The sequence below is a fragment of the Merops nubicus genome, unplaced genomic scaffold, assembly GCF_000691845.1.
Source record: "Merops nubicus isolate BGI_N331 unplaced genomic scaffold, ASM69184v1 scaffold20314, whole genome shotgun sequence".
Lineage (NCBI taxonomy): Eukaryota > Metazoa > Chordata > Aves > Coraciiformes > Meropidae > Merops > Merops nubicus.
This window is the reverse complement of record NW_008605223.1, coordinates 21,981-44,160: the sequence shown is the minus strand read 5'-3', so window position 1 is coordinate 44,160 and position 22,180 is coordinate 21,981. Positions and strand designations below refer to the sequence as shown.

The 22,180-nt window shown below is 50.0% G+C and overlaps 1 protein-coding gene across 1 annotated transcript in view; it reads left to right on the top strand.

The window, feature by feature from the left end:
* The window catches only part of LOC103771963 (glutamate receptor ionotropic, kainate 4-like), a gene marked incomplete at both ends in the record, with an annotated part of 53,513 nt that overhangs the window by 9,365 nt on the left and 21,968 nt on the right, over positions 1 to 22,180 (top strand). Inside the window, 5 exon segments of the mRNA XM_008939285.1 lie at positions 998 to 1,159; positions 8,094 to 8,231; positions 9,645 to 9,749; positions 16,813 to 16,920; positions 17,450 to 17,653. Coding sequence (XP_008937533.1) covers positions 998 to 1,159; positions 8,094 to 8,231; positions 9,645 to 9,749; positions 16,813 to 16,920; positions 17,450 to 17,653 — 717 coding nt within the window.

Here is a 22,180-nt window from a genome sequence, read left to right as displayed (position 1 = left end):
GTTGCGCCTCTGCCTCAGTTTCCCCCGTGTGAAGCGAGGCCAGCAGGGCTCATTCCCTCACCTCATAACTGCTAATTTAAGGGGCAGAGCATAACAAACCTCCCTGAGAAACCTCAAAAGCTTAGAAATGTTTCCAGGAGAGAGAAGGTATAATGAATAAAGGCACTCATTTCAGCTGCCATCAGACTCGGCTGGTCTGGCCCGAGACTGAAGCCGTGGACGGGGTGGCTGTTCTGGTATGCAACATCTCATTTTCCTTCTGCCTAGGACAAAGCCAAGAGGGCAATCGTGTGGCTGCTGCTCACTTGGTGCCCTGCACAATTTGTCTCCCGGCCCTGGCTGGGGGGAGGTGGCATTTTGCAGGGACTCAACTTATCTCCTGCTGCTCTGCTGCATCCAGCATCTCCTCAGGCCCGGGTCCTCATTAGCCATCTGCCCTCGTTGTGCAGCTTGACAGGATGCCGTGGGTAAATGGATAACCTGTCAGGAAGGCAGGAGGATAATATCATTCAAATGAATCAATAGTTCACAGGCAATTTCATGTTACCTAATGTTAATGTGGTTGTGTCCAAAATGCACTTAATCCTGTGCCTGATCACATTCTCGTGGGAGCTTGCCATGCTGGGATAGTCTTGTAACTCCATGTTTCAGAGATTTACAGACATTGTTCCTACGTGCACACATAAGCAGGAAAGGTAAAAAATTACTTGACTTGCAGAAATCTCATAGCCCACAGAGCCAAGAGACATTCATATTAGTGATGGAAGAGAGCGGGCGTCCAGCACTTTCTGAAGCTATTCCTCCCACCCTCTCACTCCATTTTAGCAATTAGCAAAAGGAAGAAATTAGTGAGGAAGGCACCATTATTTCCTGCTAATAAGACCAGGAGAGACAGACTCTTCTCCTGGAAACTGGCTTTGTTGTGTAACTGCTTCCATTGGAGCTTGTGGTGCCTGTTTTCTTCTCTAATCCCATTTTCTGTTTTGGGCTGCTTCAGGAGTTTTCCCTCCAGCGCCTGGACAACCTGCTGGATGACAGAGTCAACATCTTGGGATTTTCCATTTTCAACCAGTCTCATGCTTTCTTCCAAGAGTTTGTCCAGAGCCTCAACCAGTCCTGGCAGGAGAACTGTGATCACGCTCCGTTCACTGGACCAGCAGTAAGTAAAATTCATTGCCACCACCCCCAGCTTCCCTGAGCTGGAAGCTGCTCTAGACCATCAGGAAGACCTTGTGAAAAGAGCTGCAGGCTGGTTCTGAGCAATGCAGTGTGAAGACTGTGCAGAGGTAGAAACCCTGGTTTCAAATGTATGGGTCCATGGTATTGTCTAATTATTTAATCCAGGTAATCCCTGTGCTAAAGAGCTCGAGCATATCACCAAGCTGCTGTTGTACAGCTCTGCCTTGGATTGGGTTTCATGGTTGTCACTCCTGGGGAGATGGTGGTCCAGGAATGGGAAGGATAAACCAGACAGAGCACGTTTAGTTGAGTGAGGTAGGGGTGTTAAGCTGTGACTTACAGGGGAGCCTCCTGATGTGGAGAATACTAAAGCCATCCTGAAAGCCTTTGGTCACCCCAAGGGCCCTCAGGTGTAGAGCTCTAGAGGGCTTGTCTGTGCTGGAATGCCTGCACAGCTTTATAGCCAAGCCTCATCTTAGTTTGAGTTATATTTGTATGTGAGCACAGGGGATGGTGCAGCCCTGCTTCAGTGTTTCCCTTGTGAAACTTGTCCCTGTGCTTTTTACTTGGAGGAATATGGCTTGTGGAAGGGAGGAGGCTGGGTACAAAGAGCAGAGGAAGGGCTGGCCCTAGGCAGATGCCAAGGGGCTGTCTTATGTTGTGTGCTCTAACATCTCCCTGATGAGTGTGCAGATCAGCACTGAAACCTTCCCTAGGGAGTCTCCGTAACTGGGAAGGTTTGCAAAGCAGATTTGCCAAATCAGAGATGCAGGGGGGGGGCTGTGGCTGGGGGAGGGGAGAGAGAGAGAGAAAATGCCATCAGTGGAGCTCTGTGCATCCTTTTTAATGAACTCAGTCCCCTTGACAAGCTGAGGCAGCTGTGTGCTGCTGAAAACCTCCCCATTATCACTACAAAGTGATCATAAGCAGGCAAAATAAGGAGCTTGCTTTCTTTGTGCCTGCACCCTGTTGGCGTGCCATGGAGCTCAGACCATGGTTGGTACAGGCCTGGGACCATCCTGCTCTCCCTCCTCTTGGGCAGAGCTTACTGCCTGCCATGCTCAGTCTCCACAGCATCACTACCAGGGAGCTTGTTCCCCTTTGGATGACAGTTGCAGGGACTGTTTGGAGGCATTAAAAATAAATTTCCTTCCAATTTCCTTCCAACAGTACAAACAGAAGACAGTTGGGACAGGAGTGTAGCAGGTGTGATGGGGAAATAACTGATCTCACTGCTCCTTCCTGCTCGTGTTGTCTTGAACAATCAGCAAAATCTGTAGGTGGAAGGCTGCAAGAGTCTATACCTCATTGCAGCACTTTTTGAAAGAGTGAGGGAGCTCAGAGCTGAATGGAGCTGTTTGGTTTCTGAGCCTGAGCCTAAATCACCCATCAGTGTGATATTAAGTCAGCTGGATGCTGCTTTCATTCATTTATAAAGAGTAATCAGCCATACAGCAGCCTTCCTCCCGGGCTGGGGACAGCATGTCTGCAGGGCTTGGCTCTGCTGCATCACCCTGAGCAGAACCACCCCAGCCCTGCTGTCTTTAGGGGACCTGCCCAGGGGCTGGTGGCTGCTTTTGCCTCTGCTAGGTGGTTTTCAGGAGGGACTGTTATTCTTGGGGCACAAATGGGAGATGGAGGCATGGAAGGGAAGTGACTCTTCCCATTATATTAGAGTCAGGGCAGCTGCAGCATGGTTGGAAACTGAGCTCAGTTTTCTCAGACCCTAGGCTTGAGTCTTACTCAAAAGGTGATTTCTTTCTGGTGATGCCAAAGTTCATGCTGTGTTCATAGCAAGGCTCCCATCACCAATATGCCATGTCCCAGGGGATGGAAAAAAGGGTTTTGCCCTGGGTGGTGAAGATACAGAGAAGAAGTGAGGTGAAATGTTCCCAGACAGGGCATGTGCTGTGTCTGCAAGGGAAATCCAGCACTATTTTTGCCATGCATTGTCTCTGCTGGTGGAAATCTGACAGGTCTCATCTCCCAGAGAGCATCTGTCTGTGTAAGGACTTCCCCTTTTAGTCCTGGGAAGCAGATCCCTCGTGGGATAGCTCATGCTAAAAACAGAAGAGGAAGCTCAACAGCTGGAAGTGACAGGAGGGAGGTTTCCTGTGAGCTGCAGAATCCCAGGGCTTTCTTGCTAGAGATGAGAAAGCCTCTGAAGGAGGAGGAGGGAGCTGCTTGCTCTAATGCCATTCTCATTAATCACATTGCAAAGAAAGGAAATCAGAGAAAATCATTCAAATTACAGATGGCTAGATTAGGTAATTAGAATTTAGGCTAAAACAGATGTTTGTAATTAAGTGTTTATGTCATTGAATAAAATCCAGATTGTAAAGTCTATTTCACAGGATTTTAATGGTTTTAATTCCCCGTGTTATGTTTGGGGGCAAAGATACAGATGATAACGTTTTGGAAAGAAAAGAAGAAAAACCCACGCAGCAAAAGCCAGACTTAGCCAAACCTGTTGATGTTTCCCTGGAGATCAACTTACCTTTCAATGTGTCCTTTATGTGGGAGATTTCCATAAATAAAGAAAGTGGCATCTTCCATTTAAAGGTGCTTAACCTGCTGTTAGTTTCTGGAGGGGCAGCTCTGGTGTTTGGGGGGAAGGTGTGGAGCATCCAGCCAGGAGCTGTGGTGTACCCAGCTAGAGCTCAGGCACCAGCCTGCTCCTGAGGCATCCAGCAGTGCTGCTTGTCACACTAACTGATCCCTCACAGTGACACTGGTGGGAATGGCCCTGCCAGCTGATGTGCACAGGGCTGGAGATGTGTTTTCTTGACCCTTTCTAGCTGGGGAGTTGTTCCCAGGGCTTTGTGTCCTGGTTGTGCACCTGAGTGCTGGGGTACAGCCTCTCCTCGTGCAGCTGGCCAGTGTGCCGAGGGGAAGGGAGCAATGAGCCCATCTGCTCCCCCTTCTGCAGCCTTGCTCTGAGGAGGCATCCATCAAGAGGCAATTTTTATTTCATGTTGTCAAGAATTGGGCTTTAGGGATATAGGGGGAGGTCCCCTGAGACTCATGAACCTGCAAGAGGAGGAGCAGTGCTGAGCTTGCCAGGCCTTTCACAGAGCTCTTCCCATCGCAGCGGTGGTACAGAAGCAAGAGGGATCTGCACAAATCAGGTGATGCACGCAAGGAAGAGGATCAATTTGTTAACAGGGAAATTGGCTTTCTGTGACAGAGTGACAAAGCTGTGGTTAAAAATGAGGACATAAAAAGAGAGAGATTTTATAGGCGACGTGAAGGAAGTGGAGGCGATGAACACGAGAGCAGTGACAGATCCCCCTTGCTGCATCTGCCTGGAGGAAGTTAACAAGGTGCTGCCTCCAGCTCTGTCTCTGCTCTTCTGCAGAAGGGTATGGCCCCAAGGCAGCAGAGATCATGTTCCAGTGCCAAGTCAAGCAGCTTCACTTCCCCCACCACCAGCACAGGCAAGACTGCAGGGAGATGGAGTGATGTGCTCAAGTGACCCAGTCCTCACCTGAACTTTCTGGGTGGCAGGAGATAGCTGGAAGCAGTGAGCTTGTTTTAACCTCATGAGAAGACACTTGCCTACCTGTGAAAGCCTGAGAGACCAAAGAACCTGGAAGAGGTGCTGCACTTGGGTGCTATATAATTGTGAATGCTTTCCTCCAGGGAGGAAATTACATCCCAAATTACTTGGCTGTGTTGAGTGTGATTGATTTATGAGTTAACAGTGGCAGGGAGAGGTGGCCATTAGGTAGGTGGTGCAGGGCAAGAGGGCAAATGCTGCAGTGGTTTGAGATGAGAGATAAGTGGGAGAGCAGCAGCACTGCTGGCAGAGTAGCTGTGCAGGGGTGGAGCTGGACAATCCCACACCAGCAACCATGGAAAGATACAGAGTGCCTTAGAGGATTTGGGTCCCAGAGGAAGGAACAGAGTGAAGGCCATGAACTTCTCTAGGTCTGAGTCCTGGCAGCTGTATGAGAAGCATTGAAGGGGGTGAATCAAAGCTTTAAAAGGAGGTGCAAGGGTCTGTTCACTTGGATGTTGCTGTGTTGCCAGGCTCCCGTGCATCCAGGTGCCCTGCTCCAGGTCCCAGAAACTGAGAGGCTGGCACAGGAGTCTAGGTGTGAGCCCAGGGCAGGGAGTGGCTGGTAAGCAGCATCAGGAGTGGAAATGCAGTGCTTCTGAGAAAAACTGAGCTTTTTCCTTAAAAAAAAAGAGGTATGTTGAGGACATGGGAAGGATTCTCATTCTCTGCCAAGAGAACTGGATCCTGTGTATCACAACCCCCTCTTCAATCTCTAAATTGCTTAAAATTATAAGGGGGCTGCCAGAAATCCTAATAAATTGTTGGAGGCTAAGGAGTAAAATATTCCAATCAATAACGTCAAATGCTTCACTGAGATCTACAAGTCTCTTGCTCACCAGCTAATAAGAGATCATTAACTGCTCAGGGAAAATGGAAATGAAAACCCACCAGGAGACAATTAAAAATGCTGGGCCAACGTTCTGGTTTGGTGTGAGAAAGTGAAACTTTGGGCTCTGTAGGGTTGCGTTTGCTCTCATAACCGTTTCATTTGGCCAACAGGGATTAATGTGGTGCCTGATTCAGGAAAGCAATTGCTAATTGTGTGTGGTGCCCTGTAACGTGACTGGGAGTTGGTACATGGTTGAAATGCAGTATGTGCTAAAGCACTTTGTGGAATAGGGGCTGAGGACAGGCTAGAGGCATCCCATGAGGAAAAGAACTTGCATTGAAGGTAAAAAAGAAAGGCAGGGAGAAGGCTATATCAGCTCCTTTGAGAAGCTCTGGAAGGGAGGATCTCTCAGCTCCCCCCAGGAGGGGAATGTCTAGGTCAGATGTGAATACTGAACAAAAAACCTTGGCAGATGTACCCCCAAAGAGAAGAGGAGTGCAGGAGAGAGGCTTGCTGCCACTGCAGAGGGACCTGTGGTGTCTCACAGCTGCAGCAGGACAGGCAACAGGAGACCCAATTTCTGTTCCCACTTGGCCACCAATTCCTTCTGTGTCCTCAGTTTTTCTGGTGTTACAGTTCACCAGCTGTAATAAACCTTCATAGCTCTGGAGCCTGTCAATCCTTATGATTAGCAGGAAGCTCTCAACATACATGACCAAAAGCACTGCCTGTTGCATGGGAGAAAGATCAGATGCAGCACTGGCAGATGCCAGTCAAGTTTCTCAGTGGTCACTGGAGAGTCCCTGGGTGCTATTTGTATAAAACAGATGAAACTGGTATGTGCAGGAGGAATGTGACAGAGCAAATGTGAGGCTGTAGCAGGGTTGGAAAAATGAGAGGTTACTGGTGCTGTAGGAGCTGGGGTTTGAGGTTTTGCTGTCACTGGGCTGGAATTGTGCCTTTTAACTGATGTTTTAACTTGTATATTTTAAGGTTTTGTGCTGCTTGTTAACTGCCTAATCCTGGGCCAGTGTGGTCAATGAGGTCTTACCACTGATGTGAGTAAGATCAAGCAGGGTTAAATCTGGCTCACTCTGCTCAAATTAGCAATGCAGGTGAATCCAAAGGTTTGTTGGGGTGATTGAACTGGGTGAGACTGTCCCTGCAGGGCCACTGGCAGAAGTGAATAAACCTAATCAGGCTTGGGGAGGAACAGAGGATGCAGGTACTGCTGAAGTGCTGTAAGTCAAAAAAAAGTGTAAGGTATGGGAAAGGAGCCCCAGGCTGGAGGCTGAACCTGTGGCAGGGAGCTGGAATGGCAAGAGGATGCTCTGGGAAGTAGCTGTGAGGAAAATGTGGCCTTGATGGCAATGAGCTGCAGCAGCTTAATTCCAGCAGAGTCGGGAGGTGACAATAATTAAAAGTGAAATCTTAGTCACAACAGTGAACACGAGGGAGCAAATGGCTGATTGGTAACTAGATCAGGAACATTGCAGTGGTTGTGCACGGGTGAAAAAGAGGGTTTGTGAAGCTTGATGGACAAAGAAATCTGGTTCAAGGCAAACAAAGCAAAGATGAGAAGGAGAGGGGACGACCTCTGTGGTTCTGGACGTTGCTTCAGCAGCACTATTACAGAGCAGGTAAAATCCAGCAGGAAACTGGAGCCTGTAGCAAGGGACTGGATGGTCTCTATGGGGTCTGAAAGCCAGGACTCAGTTGTCTGAGAAGCAAATCAGCAAAATCTCATTCTTTGTGGCTCTGCCTTGGAAAGCAACCAACAGACAGGGACTCTCTGGTGCCTAATGAAGGCTGAGCCAGCACAGTCATCTTTGTTTCTGTGGGTGCAGGCAACAGGGTCTTTTTTTGTGTTTTAAGAACTTCACAAACTGATGCTTTCAGGAGTGTTCCCCAAAGCAACCAACAGACAGGGACTCTCTGGTGCCTAATGAAGGCTGAGCCAGCACAGTCATCTTTCTTTCTGTGGGTGCAGGCAACAGGGTCTTTTTTTCTGTCCAGCTGCCTGTTTTAAGAACTTCACAAAGCTGATGCTCTCAGGAGTGTTCCCCTTGGCCAGCAGAGAGATCAGAAGTCACCAAAGCACCAAAAAAACCCCACACCTTGATTTGAAGGGGTTAGTTTAGGAAACTGAGGTAGAAAACGATGGGAAGGGATGGGGACAAATAGAGATGAAAGATGATAGTGATGGAAGAAAGCCTGAGAAACAAGCAAGCAGAGACATAAAGGGTAAGGGAGCAAGCAAGAAGAGGAGAAAGGGAACAAACTGGGAGTGGGACTAGGGCTGGCAAAGGGGTCACACTTGCCCCAGTGATGCCTTTGCAGGCACAGCAGTTGAGGAACCCTTCTCCCTGTCTCCCTGTCCTCGGGTGGGTGCAGCGGGGCAGGCAAGGTTTGGAGGTTGTGGATGGAGCCCTCTCTTGCTTGCTGCAAGGTCCTGAAGGTGGGGTTGGGAGGCTTGTTTTTTCCTCTTCCCCTCTGAACGGGGTTGTCTCCTTTCCCCCCCAGCTCTCCTCTGCCCTGCTCTTCGACGCCGTGTACGCTGTGGTTCTGAACCGCAGCCAGGAGATCGGGGTGAAGCCCCTGTCCTGTGGCTCTGCCCAGATCTGGCAGCACGGCACCAGCCTGATGAACTACCTGAGAATGGTGAGAAGGGACTGAAGTTTGCTTCTGAGGTCGGAGCTGGTGCCCGTCCCTGCCAGGAGCAGGAGATGTGTGTGTAGGTGTGGTGCTGGCACAGTTCCCCAGCGCAGGGTCGGTCTGTTTGAAGGCTGGGAATGAAAAGAGAAGAGATCTGAGGGCTGGTTTGTCACTGGCCTTGGAACAACATGAAACTCTGTTTTTCAGGCTTTGCTGCAGAAAAACTGGAATTCAATGACTGGGTGGTTTTTTTTAAAGTATGACTGTTTGTAAGTGACTTGAGCTCTGTTCTGAGTGAACTTGAGTTGATATAAGGTCATGCAGCACAATTGCTCGTGGCTGAGTGGCAAGATGTGAGTTTTCCCATGAAGGAGTTTGGGCTCCTTTGAACCTAAAAGTGGGGTTGTGGGAACCAATCAAGCCTAGTTCTGGCACGAGAACAGACCCTGAAACTTCAGCTGTGTGAAATAGAGTTTGTCCATGGGATTCCTGAGAACTGAGCTTGACTGTGCAGAAGCAGCATGTTTTCTGAGTATGTTTGGGTGCAACTGAAATGTCATGAGAGTTTTTTTTCCTCCCCTAAAGGAAGGTTCAGCTGAACTTTGAACCTTCTACCACTCTGGTCCGTGCAGGTGAACCCTGCTTTAAATCTTAGCCTCAGAGACAACAAAATCCTTCAGCTTCCCCTGCCCTTGCTGCTAAGAGACCCAATTGGTTGCCCTTATTAGATGAAGAGATGCTCCAGCAGCAAGTGAGTAGTGGTTAATCTGCACAGTGAGCCTAGACACTCACCCTGGCTCCTCTGCAACCTGCTCTTGTGTTAAACACCAGCCCAGAATGGTTTGTGGAGGAATCCCCCACTAGTCATTCAGTGGAATCCCCACTGTGTTCTCACTTATGCCCTGCACTAGGACACGAGGCAATGGACACAAACTGGAGCACAGGAAGTTCCACCTCAACGTGAGGAAGAACTTCTTTACTTTAAGGGTTCCAGAGCACTGGAACAGGCTCCCCAGGGAGGTTGTGGAGTCTCCAACCTTGGAGACTTTTCCGACCCATCTGGCTGTGTTCCTGGGTGCGCTGCCCTGGATTAGATGGCCCTGCTCTGGCAGGGGGGTTGGACTCGATGATCTCTGGAGGTCCCTTCCAACCCTTAACATTCTGTGATTCTGTGTTAACCTTGGGGGAGGCAGCTGTGGGGTGCAGAGGTGTTTGCTCCAAAGCAGCTGCAGGAAGGAAATGTGGGGAGTTTCTGCTCCCCCTCACATCCCTTTGCTACCCTAGCCAGGCTCTGACATCAATGAGGGCTGAGACACAAGGATTGCATAGCTGTGCTGGGTGGGTGGGTGGCCATGGGGTGGGCAGGTGGCCCCCACCCCCTGCCCTGCTGTGCTCTGTAACTCACTCTCTCTTGGACAGGTAGAATTGGAAGGTCTCACCGGGCACATCGAATTCAACAGCAAAGGCCAGAGGTCCAACTATGCCCTGAAGATCCTGCAGCACACCCGTGGGGGGTTCCGGCAGGTGAGAGCGGCCACGCTGCCCCTGCTCCAGCAGCTTCTGGGGGGACACCTGTACTTGGAAATAACAGGGGGGAAAGGGGAGAATTTCCTGTGAAATGGGCAAAAAAGGGGGTTGTGAACCTTTCCAAACCACTGCTTCTGGAAGGGAAGGCAAATGGGGCAGTGACGTCTCAGGAGCTCCCCACTCTCTGATAATCTCTTGGTTTAGGGTGCACGTTGCTCTGTAACGTGTTTGTTTTGCTCAGGCTCTCAGGTGGCTTTTATCCTGATGCTTGTAGAATCCTCAAAGTGTTGGTTCTTCTTCTGCTTGCTACTCTCTTTCTGTCCAAGGGATATTTTCTGGCTTCTGCTAAGGTTAAGGATAACCGTTTGAGGCCACAGATAGCAAAATGCTGAGATTATGTGACACAAGCCCAAGGAATTAGGGTTTTACTGGTAAATCCAAACCTCATTCAGCAATAAAAAAACCTGAAACAACAGAAGTCCAAGAAAAAGGGTTTTCATCTGTCTTATTCCCCTGCTGACAGCTCCACACCTGCCCTTTTCTCAGAGATTGCCACGTCTCCAAGACATGAGCCGAGAACAAAAGCTATTGTATCTTATCCCACACCAACAGAGCATATTTTGCATGAGGAAATCTCTCCTGGTCTGGCAGCAGTGAAGTTTAGCCTTGGCAAGGCTGTTGCCTGCCAGGTCTTACCTGTCAAGTGATAGCTCAGCTTTGAATGCTGCCTTTAGCTGAGTGAGTGGGGGATCAGGATGGCGTTTTCCCCACGGTAAGATCTTTCATAGCACCAATGCCCTTTTAATCATTTCCCAAACCCATCATACTCTAAGCAAAAGTGACAGATCCAAGCCTGTCTGCATTAAGAAGAGCATGCACTGAGCTGGAGCAAAGGAAGCAAATGCTGGAAACCTCCCCATGGCAGCAACGTTCTTGCTGTGTTTGTGTGGCAGGGAGTTTACACGAAATGCCTAGGTCCTCTTCTCTCACAGCACCACAGGCAGCTCTGACTGTAGCCTCATCTGCCCTGAGACAAAAATCTCAGCTCTTCTCCCTGATCTGACAGGAGAAAACCCTTTTCTGACCTGTTGCAACAGCTTGTAAATGAGCAGCGTGGTGTTTCAGGGGTGCCCAGGAAAGCTGTGCTGGGACTAAGCTTCCCCAGTTTCCCATCACAGTGCAAGGGTGATAAATCACTTCCAGTCACAGTAACAAGATGCTGGAAGGACGGGGCAGTCCCTCAGCGTGTGCAGCTGCCTGCTGAGAGCCTGTGGTGGCTGCAAGGCCTCTCCTGTCAAAAACTCACCAGGGAGGACTTAGTCTTCATAAAACCGCTCCGTATGCCTGCGACAGCCTTTCCACCGTCTGCTCTCCCCTTCTCAGGGGTCTTGCCTGACTGATAGCAATGCCAGGAGGGGCGTTACAGCCCCACACAGGCTGCAGGAGTTTGTCATGCTGTGCCTGAATTGCAAGGGCATCCCCAGGCAGAGCTGTGAAACCCAGGCAGGGTCCTGCCTGATGCTGCCCGTCCCTCTCGGTCGCCGCAGAGGGAAGACAAAGGCCACTCTGCTGTGCCATAGAGGGTTATTTTCTTCTCTCCAGCACAGCCTCTCATAATAAAAATGACTAAATAAATAATTAGAACTCATTTAATTAAACCCACCGTGAGGGGACAGGGTAAGGAACAGACATTGGCTTCCTGGAGCCAATCTCGTTCCCAAGGGTTGTATTAACTGATTTGCTCAGACTCTTGTTTGAAACACTTTTATTCCCTTCCTAGTTTTAATCAAGCTCACGCTCTCTGCCTTAATCTCTTTCTCTCTTTCTCTCTTTCTCTCTTCCCTTCTCTCTCCTTCCATCTATGGAAGCCACAGGGACTTCCAGCTCATCAGCTTTGATAGAGTATTCACCAAATTTTGAAGCTGATCCAGCTAGCAAACAAATTAGAGACACTTAGATTTTCTAACTTGCTGTTGCTTTTGGGCAAGGAGAGACAGGGCTTTTTGACATCCAATTTTTAATACATTTATGTAACACACCAAACGTGTCTTTTCCTGATTTAGCTTAACTAGTGGAAATTTTTCCTCAGCCATATGAGAGCTGCTCTCTGTTCACAGGATGCGTAATAAAGCACAGGCTCATTAATGTGCTGGTGATCCATAGATCTGACAAGGACTGAGTTTATAAATGTCATCTCTTTTTTTTCCCCTTTCTTTGCCTCTTAAAATTGCAGCACACCCCTCCAGTTTCAATATAGTGGTTTGCAGTAAACCAAGAGCTAAGGTCTGGAAGCTAAAGAGCAGGAGGGAGTGAAGAAGGGACAGAGGGGAGCAGGGGAAGATGCTGTTGGGGCTGGGGCCAGTTAGCTGCTGTTGAACTGAAATCCTTCTCAGTATCCTGAGAGAGAGGAGGGCAAGTGATGGGGATATCTAATTGGTATGTTGATGAGATACAGATGAATTACCAGCCAATAGCTCTGAGACCCTCCATGATCCCTACCCCATCAAAGCTTTTTAACTTAGAAGCAGCTAATCAATCTCGATGGGACTTGTTCCTCTTGAGCTGTTACCCTCAGCAAGAGGTCAGGGACAGATCCTACCAAGAGATTCATGTCTTTTTTCCCCTCCAGATCCTGGTGAATTCGGTCTGTGCCCCTATGGAGTCCATGCCAGGTGTCAGTCATGTCATCTGGAGGGGACAGCAGGGGAGGAAGGGGGTGGTGGGGTTTGCTTCGTGGCCTTGGGGCTGAGCTCTGTGTCTGTGTCTGGTGATTGTGCAGGTTTTAATAGTTGCCACTCTGTGCTAACTGCTATGGAGGAAGCTTTTTGCCTGCTTGCCTTGGTGGCATCAGCCTCCCAGCAGTGTCGTGCAGGAGTGCCAACCACATGACAGACCTGTGCAGGGTCCTCTGAGGACTTTCCTTCCTTGGGTTGTTTTGTTCTCTCCCCTTTGGGCCAATGAAGGCACCATGTACCCAGGATCTACTTCATAGTGTCCTCCTGGCACAGTGTCTTTCCTGTTAGTGCTGACAAGGCTCTCCAAACACAGACCTGGTGAGAGATGAGAGCATATTGCACTCCTTCCCCTTCCTGGGGACACGGGGGAAGTGGAGGAGGCAAATGCAAGCTGTGGGGCAGTGCTTGCTCATCAGAGCCCAGAAGGTATCCTGGGTTTGTCACAGTGGTGGTTCCCTGCCTCTCAAATCCAAGACTGGCTTTACTTTAGTTTTTAGCTGGAAAGTGGGTGATAAGTACCTGTGGTGCCTCTAAAGCTTATGGAGAGGTCTTGCTCTGTCTTCTTTCCCTGCTGCCATTCAGGTCTGCAGGGCACTGAGCAGAAGACTTTCATTAAAATCTTTAGTCTGAGTGCTATTTTGTCATCTTGCAAGCCCAGTCATGGTTAACGTGGCTGTGTCTGAGTGGAGGAGCCAAAGGACTGAAGGAGGGAGCTGAGAATGCCCCACTCCCATCACTCACCACTGGTGATTTTCTCCAGAGATGGGTAATCTTTGAGTGTCACTGATCCAAATAACACCTTTTGCCACTCAGCTGATGTGGGGGACCTTGCCTGCCTGTGGGGATGGGGCAGTGTCACGAGCAGTGGCATTTCTTTGCTTATTGAAGGCCCTGTGGGCTGGTTGGCAGTGAAACTGTGTGTGTGTTCCCTGCCTGTGACCTCCTGCCTTGAGTTTGGGCAGAGTGGGGCTGGCTCTGCATGGGGTGGAGGCAGAGGGCTGAGCACAGGGAGGCACCAGGAGATGCTGTGGGCATCTGCAGTGGAACCACACAGCCTAAGGACGTGGAGGGAGGTTTCTCCATCATTTAATCCCTCCCACAAAGGTATCGAGCTCCAGCTTGCAAGCAGGTGGTTGTGTTGCCCTTGCTGCTCTTCTGGGAAAGGTGTGCCAGCACTTAAGCTTCTCGGATCATTAGAAACCCTCTTCTAATTTTCAGCCTGTTTATTTCTGGCTTGTTTGTATCTGTTTATTTTTGTGCCAACGCTATCATTTTAGCTTCAAAAGCTGTTCCACCTCTTTGCTGTGGGCCCTCCTCCACCTGGTGTATTTATACAGACCAATCATATCCACTACTAAAAAATCCCAACTCCTAAAAACTCTTAAGTCCTAGTCCAGAGCCTTAACAAGATGATCATCTTATTCACATCTGTGCAGAGCATTTGATTGTTTCCTAAAACATTTTGTAGATGAATGTGTTTTCTGTTTTTTAGAGGCCATTTATACATAGATAGAGATGATTAAAATCACCTTGACATCCATCTTGCAGGAGAGGGAGGGATTTGACCATCCCAGACATCCTTTGACACTTCAGAAACAGCAAACAGTGTGAGGAGTCAATTAGTGGCTTTGTCATACTGAGAGGGGGACAGTGGTGAGCTGGAACAAGCCAGGATGGGGTGAGGTGCCCCAGCACAGGGGGGTGTTTGGCTTTGGTGCTGTGTTAAAAGCAAGGTCAAACCCACTGTGCTGCCAGAGGAGGAGGCAGTCAATTAGTCTCAGTGTGCCAGCAGGGGAGGGACAAATTTGAGAACAGAGAGGGCTGTTAAAATTAAAGTTAATCTGTCACTAATCTCTGGTTGTGAAATCAGGGAGGAAAAGAAAAAATGAGGCAGTGTTTCTGAGTGATCCTTCACTCTGAGAGGCAATTGCTGCAGAAGGTGTGTGTAGCAGCCAGCGAGAGGCAAGCACCTTTGTGCAGGGTTGGGGAATGCAGCAGGATAAATCCATCCCCTCACACCAATGCAGGGCACTCAGAGCTGTGCTTCAAGGACTCCCTGCCCACAAAGAACGTGGGACATCTCCCCCTGGGACTGTTGCTTCCAGAGGTGAGTCCTGCACTGAAGTGTCACTGTGATGCTGTGACCTTGGTGGTAGTTAAGCCACAGCAAGCAGTCGAGAGGACAGGAGGCTCAAGATCTGCTCCTAGCATGCTCAGGGACTCCATCAGTGTGTGATCCATCTCCCCACCTGTCAGGTGAGGCTGACAACCCCCCGTGTCTCTGCTCTTGGTGGGGAGCCTCCTGTAGTTAGTACTTCCAACAGACTCTGAAGTCCTTGCTCTGGCAGGTGCTTTTAGCAGAGCTTTATTAATGGTGGTGGAGGGGCTGGGCTGAGAGCGTGGAGGAGTAATCTCTGTTGTGTTACCTGCAGAGTAAATGAGCCCCCTCCCTGGGATTCATCTGGCTCTGCCTGCTTTGCTTTCCCTGCCTGCCTTCCTTCTGCAGACCCCTCAAGTGTGAGCTGTCTCCCTTCCCACTGATGTAGAGATGAGGGTGCTGGATCTGGGACTCATCTCAGCCACTTTTCTAACAGCTTCTCAGTTGCTGGGGCCAGACTTGCACCAACATCCAGGAGAAGCAAGGATTTGGTCCCCTCCTCAGCATCCAGAGCAGTTCACTCTGCTCACAGCACAGCAGTGTGTGGTTTCAGGTCACGTTTGGCTCAGAGGCATGAGTTGGGAAGTGACTCTGAAGTCCTCGAGCCATCAGTCATGCCAGAGGCAAAGCACTGCCAAGATAAGCAGCTGAGGAGTCAGTCCTGGCTGGTGTAAATCAGCATGCTCCCTGTTTGTTTCCACAGAGGCACACCTGCTTGGCCCCCAGCTCAGCACCACCCCCCACTCACTTCTTTGAACATAACAAGATTACTCTTGGGCAGAAAGGAGTCATTTGGGTCACCCATTAATTCTTCTGGCCACAGCAGCTCACATCAGTGGTGGCACAGGACTTAGGCTGTGGCCAGAAATCCAGCAGGCAGAGGGCTGGGACCTGACAGGGGCAGAGAGGCTTTGCTGGAGGAAAAGGAGAGGGAAGGGGTCTTGAGGGCAGCTGGCCTCTCTCAGCCCCTGGTCTATCCATCAGAAAAGCCAGAGGCTCTTGTAGGGAACATAAAAGAGTGAGAGCCTCATTTGCATGCTCTGGACTGAGCTGCTGGAGGTGCTGATCTCCCTGCCCAGAGCTCTGAAGGAGGGAGATTAGGTTCTTGAAGTTCAAATTAAATGGATTTGAATATTCCTCCCCCTGGCTGAAGGCAGCTGCCATGGCTTTGCATCACAGCTGAGTCACAACATCCTCCCAAGAGCTGGGGGGACTGGTCCCCACCATCAGTGCTGGGAATTAGGGTTGCTGCAGTGACGCTGACGCTTGGGTGGGTGAATTAGGCTGGCTGTGGAGCTGTTGGGTGTGATGAGCCTGAATCAAAGGGTTTGGAGGTACTTAATCATAGTAGTTGGCACCCGTCGTAGCAGATCGAGGAGATGAGTCACGGTGCAGCACCACTGAGAACGTGACTTCATCCCTCCACCTGCAGCCAAGGTGGAACTGCTGGTCAGGGCTGGAAAGCATCCACCCCGTGCTGGCACTGCTGCTGTGAGACTGCAAGAGAAGCTGTGCTGCTCCCTGTGTAGTGGCTTTTTCCTCTGAGGAACTACACCAGCCTTTAACTCGTGGCAGTGATGCTCACAGGAGGACAGCAGGAGGTTTTGCTTGCTTTCAGGCAGCAGAAACCTTTGTTCAAAGTTACAAAGACAGCCTAAGGCAGGATAGGAGCTGGAGGCAGGAACCTCATCTCCCATTTCTGGGCTTTTACTCTGACATCATGAGAATTCAGCGTTTCCTGAAGGTCTTTTCCAAGCTGTGTCTGTAGCACACAGCACCCGTGTGAAGAGCTCAGCATCAAACCTGGGTGTAGCTCTGACCCTGCAGTGCCCACTTGGAGGAAAAGGAGAGGGAAGGGGTCTTGAGGGCAGCTGGCCTCTCTCAGCCCCTGGTCTATCCATCAGAAAAGCCAGAGGCTCTTGTAGGGAACATAAAAGACAGGGACAGGTTTTGGGTGTCCCTGAGCCCGTGGGGATGTGCTGGGGCTGTGCACCAGTGGCTTAATCTCTCCACTATCCTGCTGTGGGGATGCAGTGAGAAGGTAATGGAGCATTCATAACACCTCATCCAGGGCCAGCTTGAGGTTTGTCAGTCACTGGGGCCATCTGGCAGGTGTGGGCTGAAATTTGTCCTGTAAATTCCCTTATGGGGCTCCTCATCTCTCCAGATCGGCCACTGGCACGTCACTGAAGGCCTCAGCATGGACAACAGGATCTTCTCCTCCAACATATCAGACAGTCTGTTCAACACCACGCTCATTGTCACCACCATCCTGGTAAGTGAGGGGGTCACCTACGGTTCCCCTTAGCTCCTCGCCAGCCCAAATTCAGGGATATCCCTCAGCTGGAATATTATTCCCTCTTCCTACCCCACCGTGGCCCCCAGCACGCAGCGTTGCACACTGATCTCGTAAAGAGCAGAGGAACAAATCTCTAATTACAGCACTGAGGACAATTCATGACAGTGTAATTAAACTCCAGTTGATGTTTCATATGGAAATGATATTTGGTGAATTTGGAGGCAGCTGGGGAGAGGGCTGGGATGGGGATAAGTTCCCATTTTACATTCATCTTTGAATGATGATGTTGTTTTGAGTCCAGCTGGTAAGCTGAGGGGGACAGTTGCTCCTTCTACCCATGAAATCACAGGAATTGGCCAAGTTGGGTGCAAATTTTATACGCTGGTCAAGATATATTGGGATGGGAGGTTGGCCTGGGTGCCCCTTCTGTGAGCCACTGCCCAGTGCTGTGTTGGTGGGACACCTTGGCTAAGATGGGAATGACAGCTGCCCAGTTTCAATGCAGGAAAACCCTTACTTAATGCTGAAGTGGAACCATCAGGAGCTGGAAGGGAACGACCGCTACGAGGGCTTCTGCGTGGACATGCTGAAGGAGCTGGCGGAGATCCTGCGCTTCAACTATAAGATCCACCTGGTTGGGGATGGGGTGTATGGAGTCCCCGAGGCAAATGGCACCTGGACAGGGATGGTCGGGGAGCTGATTGCTCGGGTAAGTGAGTTATCAGCTCTTTCTGACCCTGCTCTGGTGGGATTTGGTGAGGAAGAGCCCAGATGCTTCATGAAGCGCTCAAGGATGGATGTGGGTTTTAGTCCGTTGGTGAGGCTTTGACCAGAAGATCTCCATTGAATGTGTTCTCCCAAGGGCCAAGTGTATTTGTTGTGTCTAGGTGACAGCATGAAAAGTAGTCAGAGCAGGAGTCGGGGCCCTGGGTGCTCTCAGGGGTGCTTGTTTTGTTAGAAGGGAGGCCTGGACTCCAGGGTCCCCGCCTAAGAGCTCGACACAGAATGGATTATTTATTTTTCCCAGTGGAAAAATTAATGAAAACTTGAAAGAGGAGAATATGCAGATTCTGGCAGGGGTTGGTAGAAGCTGAAGAAAGCTTACAAAAGCACACTGAGAGGGAAGTAAGAATCACATTTCTACCCATAAAAGTTTCAGCTGATTCATTTCAGCTCCTTGACTTTGACTATTGTTTTTGGAGAGGAACATTTATTGTTTCTTTCAAGTGTGTGGATTGAGGGTTTTTTTTTTTTCATGGTTCTGCTTCACTGTGTTGCTGCACAGCAGCTGGACTGAAAGCTGAATGTTTTTGCTAGGTTTGACAACACTCCTGCATAGGTGTGTGCTCAGCCAGGCTGCATCCCCCTCGCTGCTCTTTGTTTTCCTCTGCAGCTAGAGGTGTTCTCCTTCCCCAGGGATCCTGAAGCTTAAATACAGTTCATTAAATCCTCTGAGATCCTTAGCAAAATAAGCTTAGCCAAAGCTAACGTGAAGACTGATGTTGTTCAAACCAACCCTTCCTCACTCACTGATTTCTACCCTGCCTTGTTGTTACTGAAGCACCTGCCAGAGCCCAGGGACAGTTTCTCAGCTGGTGGCCAATGCCCAGCAAGGTTTATTTCTAATAGCCCACACTGCTGTGGGAGATGAGCCCCTCAGCCACCCCAGCATTATCCTCACAGCAGTGGCACCTCCTCCTGCACAAATCCTTCCCCTGTGGCTACAGGGAAGGGCCTGGGCTCCTGCTGCTCCTCGCTGCAGGAGATGAGCGTCTGTAGAAGATGCCCACTGGTATCTCTCTGCTTCTTCCTGGATGGCAAAGAGGACTTGATTGACAGTCATCCTACCTGAGGAGCTTCAACTGAGCAGCTAAAGTCAGGTGGGACAACTCTAGGTCTAAGATTTGCTGAGGGCCAGGACCAGGGCACAGTATGGGCTGGAGATCCCCTCCTGACCTAGTGCCCTGTCTCCTGGGTCACCCATCCCTGGTGGAGCAATAGCTCCTGACACCAGCTGACATCCCACCTCCATCTGCTTCCTCTAAAGAGCCTTCTGTAGGGTTGTTTGCAAGTGCTCTGGGCTATTGGCACAGTTTTTGTACATAGCTCTCTATATATACACACAATTACAGTTCTGGGTGGTTTCTTTTGAGAGGCAAGGAGGAAGGCACAAAGAGCAGCCTGTGATCTCTGCAAACAAAGGAAGGGAACAACCATCATATTTTTGGCCTACTAACCTTGGCAGTGCCCATCCATTAAATAGGAGCTTCTAGAGGGTTGCTTTTCTTTAGTGATAAGTGTTAATTTTATCTTCACATAGATACCATTTGTTTCTTCTGCAGCTTGAGCCTTATTTAGGAGGATTTTTCCTCCTGCTTCTGCAGGGCAGAGCTGGCAAAATCAAAAACTGGGGAAGAGGAAAAGATTTTTCTGCTTTGTTCTTCCAGGCCCTTTAGAGTTTTTATGATGATTTCAGGGAGTTTTTGATCAGGCTCAGGGACTGGCACTGGGGATCAGGGCAGCCAGCACAGAGCTGACCCTGGGCACACTGTTGGGTTTATTCAGGGCTGCTTGGCATGTTGCTTTCTGGGGTCATTTCACCACTCAAGGGGTTCCTGTGTTGGGTGCACACACTGCTCTTTCAGTGGATTTATCCTTTAGCACAGAGGGGACATCAGTGGGGACACAAACTTGTCACAAGGGTCCAAACTTCCCAAATCCCCCACAAAATAAAAGCTCTGCACTCATCTCTTTGTTCAGTGCTCTGTTATTGTAGGAAAGTGATTCCTCCTTGACCCTGGTCAGCTCTCAGGAAGTGATGTTTCAGGAACATGCATTAGTGGGCAGGACCAGAAGGTCAGAAAATTATCCAGCTCCTTGCAGTACGTTTCCAGTATTTCATATTTTTTCTGTCATCCTCACGTGACACTGAATCTCCTCAGAGCAACTCCATGGGAAAAGTGTTTCATTGTATTGCTTCCAGATTGACCAGCTATGGATTTATTCTCAAGTGCTGAAAATTCCATTACAGCTAACTGTGCACTGTGATATGATTAAGAAAGCTGTTAAATAAATATAAATTTGTTGTTGACCCAAATTCACCAGTACATATCTTATTGACCTGCTCACAAAACTAATCAAGAGCTGAGGAAGAGGGGGCACGGTGGTGGTTTGGGGGACTAGTAGAAGAGCTGTAGAGGCTCCTGTGTGTAGATCAGCAGTGTGACTCCTCATCAGATCAGGAGACCTGCACACTTTGTGATCAGCTGATGGAGACTGGGCTTGGGAGAAATCACTTGGAAAGACTGGAGCCCATTCTTCAGTGAAAGATGTCACCAACTGAGAGAGCACCGAGCTAATTGGTCCCTCTGTGCATCCAGGGCAGGGATGCTGAACACCCCCCTCCTTCCTTGAGTGAGCAGGGGAGTGAAGCTGCTCTGGCCAGGGTAGGTTCCCCCATTAGCCTTGCAGGGTCTGGCACAGACAACTGCAGCTTCCAGCAGCTGGGCTGACACCTCACACGTGTGCTGCCTCTAACAACCAAACAAGAGGGGACAGCAAATCTTCCCCTCTCCTATTTCTTTGGCATCAGAGCCTTAGGGGACAATAGGGCTGGAAGAATTATGTCTCACTCCTTCCCACTGCAGTACAGCATCTGGCTCAGAGTCCCTGATGGTTCTCTGGTCTCCCCTTTCTCTCTCTTTGCAGCATATCCTTGAGCTGAAATGAATTCACTAGGCTGATACAAGCCAAGGAATGTGTTCTCACAGCAATGGGACAGTCTTCTCGTTCCACCACGAGCCAGGGTGGCTGTGCTGGGTGCTGCACATGAGCCTGTGCTCCTCCCTGAGGAGATGGGATTGGGGCTGAGAGATCCCTCATCAACTGCTTTATGCCCCCAGAGACTAGAGCTGAGCTCACAGGAGATGGTGAGGTTTGTTTTTGCCAGGAAGGCTTTGGCAGGGAGCCGATGCTGCAGTTTTGCTAAAAGACCTTTGGGAAACCTCCCCCTGATGGAGCTGGGAGCAGTACCCTGCCTGGCTGGGTGCCAGTGCCAGGTGACTGTCCCCTGCCCAGCAGGGTGCAGGGGATGGGGGGACCCAGCAGCCCTGGCAGGAGGACCCCAGGATGAGTGTTTTGTGCAGCCTCTAGCAGCTGCTTCCCTCAGCATTGTTTAAGTACCATGTCACGTTTGGGGATGGTAACACAGCACATCCATGAGTGTTTCCAGAGCAAATATATTTGGGCAAGTCTGGTGCTGCTGTGGAAGGTACCTTAGAGGGCACAGGGTGAGGAGGGGGTGATTTGGGACAGCAAGCTGCTGCTTTCCCCTGCTCTACAGGATGATTTAGGGAGTGAGATATTGTGGAAGAACGCCAGACCTTTGGCATCTGTAGCAGCTGTTGGAACCTGGCTGGGGTCAGTGGTGATCACAACTATCTGTAAAAGGAGGGAGATGAAGCTGTCCATCTATCTGTAAAATGGGGGAGATGAAGCTGTCCATCTGTCTGTAAAAGGAGGGAGATGAAGCTGTCCATCTCGTGGAAGGGTCTGACCTCAGGAGCAGCAACACCAAGAACTGAAAGGTCCCTAAAGCTTTGGGGTGGTCATTTTTCCAGCTTCCTTGCTGGTGACCAGGCGTTGCTTGACAATCAGCTGCTCTAAAGATGGGGAATGGCAGGAAGGGGAAAGGAGGGAGAGGATCTTTCAGAACTGGCAGAGTCCTGCTCTCCACTCAGCAGTGGGTGTGGGTGTTCAGGGAGAAAAGCTGTGCGTGGGTGAAGGAAGGGAGGGGGAGTTTGTTTGCATGCTGTTGTGTTGGCAAGTGTGACATGGGGGGGCTTGAGAGGGTGGGGGGTGAGGGGGAGTGAGGAGTGTGGGTTGTTGAGCAAACACAGCGAGAGCATGGGCAGAGAGGTTTGCATCATGCTGGGGATTTTGCCAAAATCAGGCATGAGATGGTGTGGTGTGAGCTGGTTAGGTTTCCATGCTCTTCCTGCAGGCTTCCTGGTGCTTCACCTTGCCTGGCTTTTGCCATGGATGCACTGAGCACCTGGCACAGACTTGTCTCCCCCTCCTAGAGAGAGTCCAGGTAAAGAAAAATGGGTGAAGGCAGAGTTGAGGCTGCCATCTGCACTGCTTGCTGCCCATCCCATCCCTGACTGTGGCCTACATGAAGGGCTGCAGCCTGCAGGACCTTCAGGCTGTCACTCATCACAGGACAGAATTCATGCAC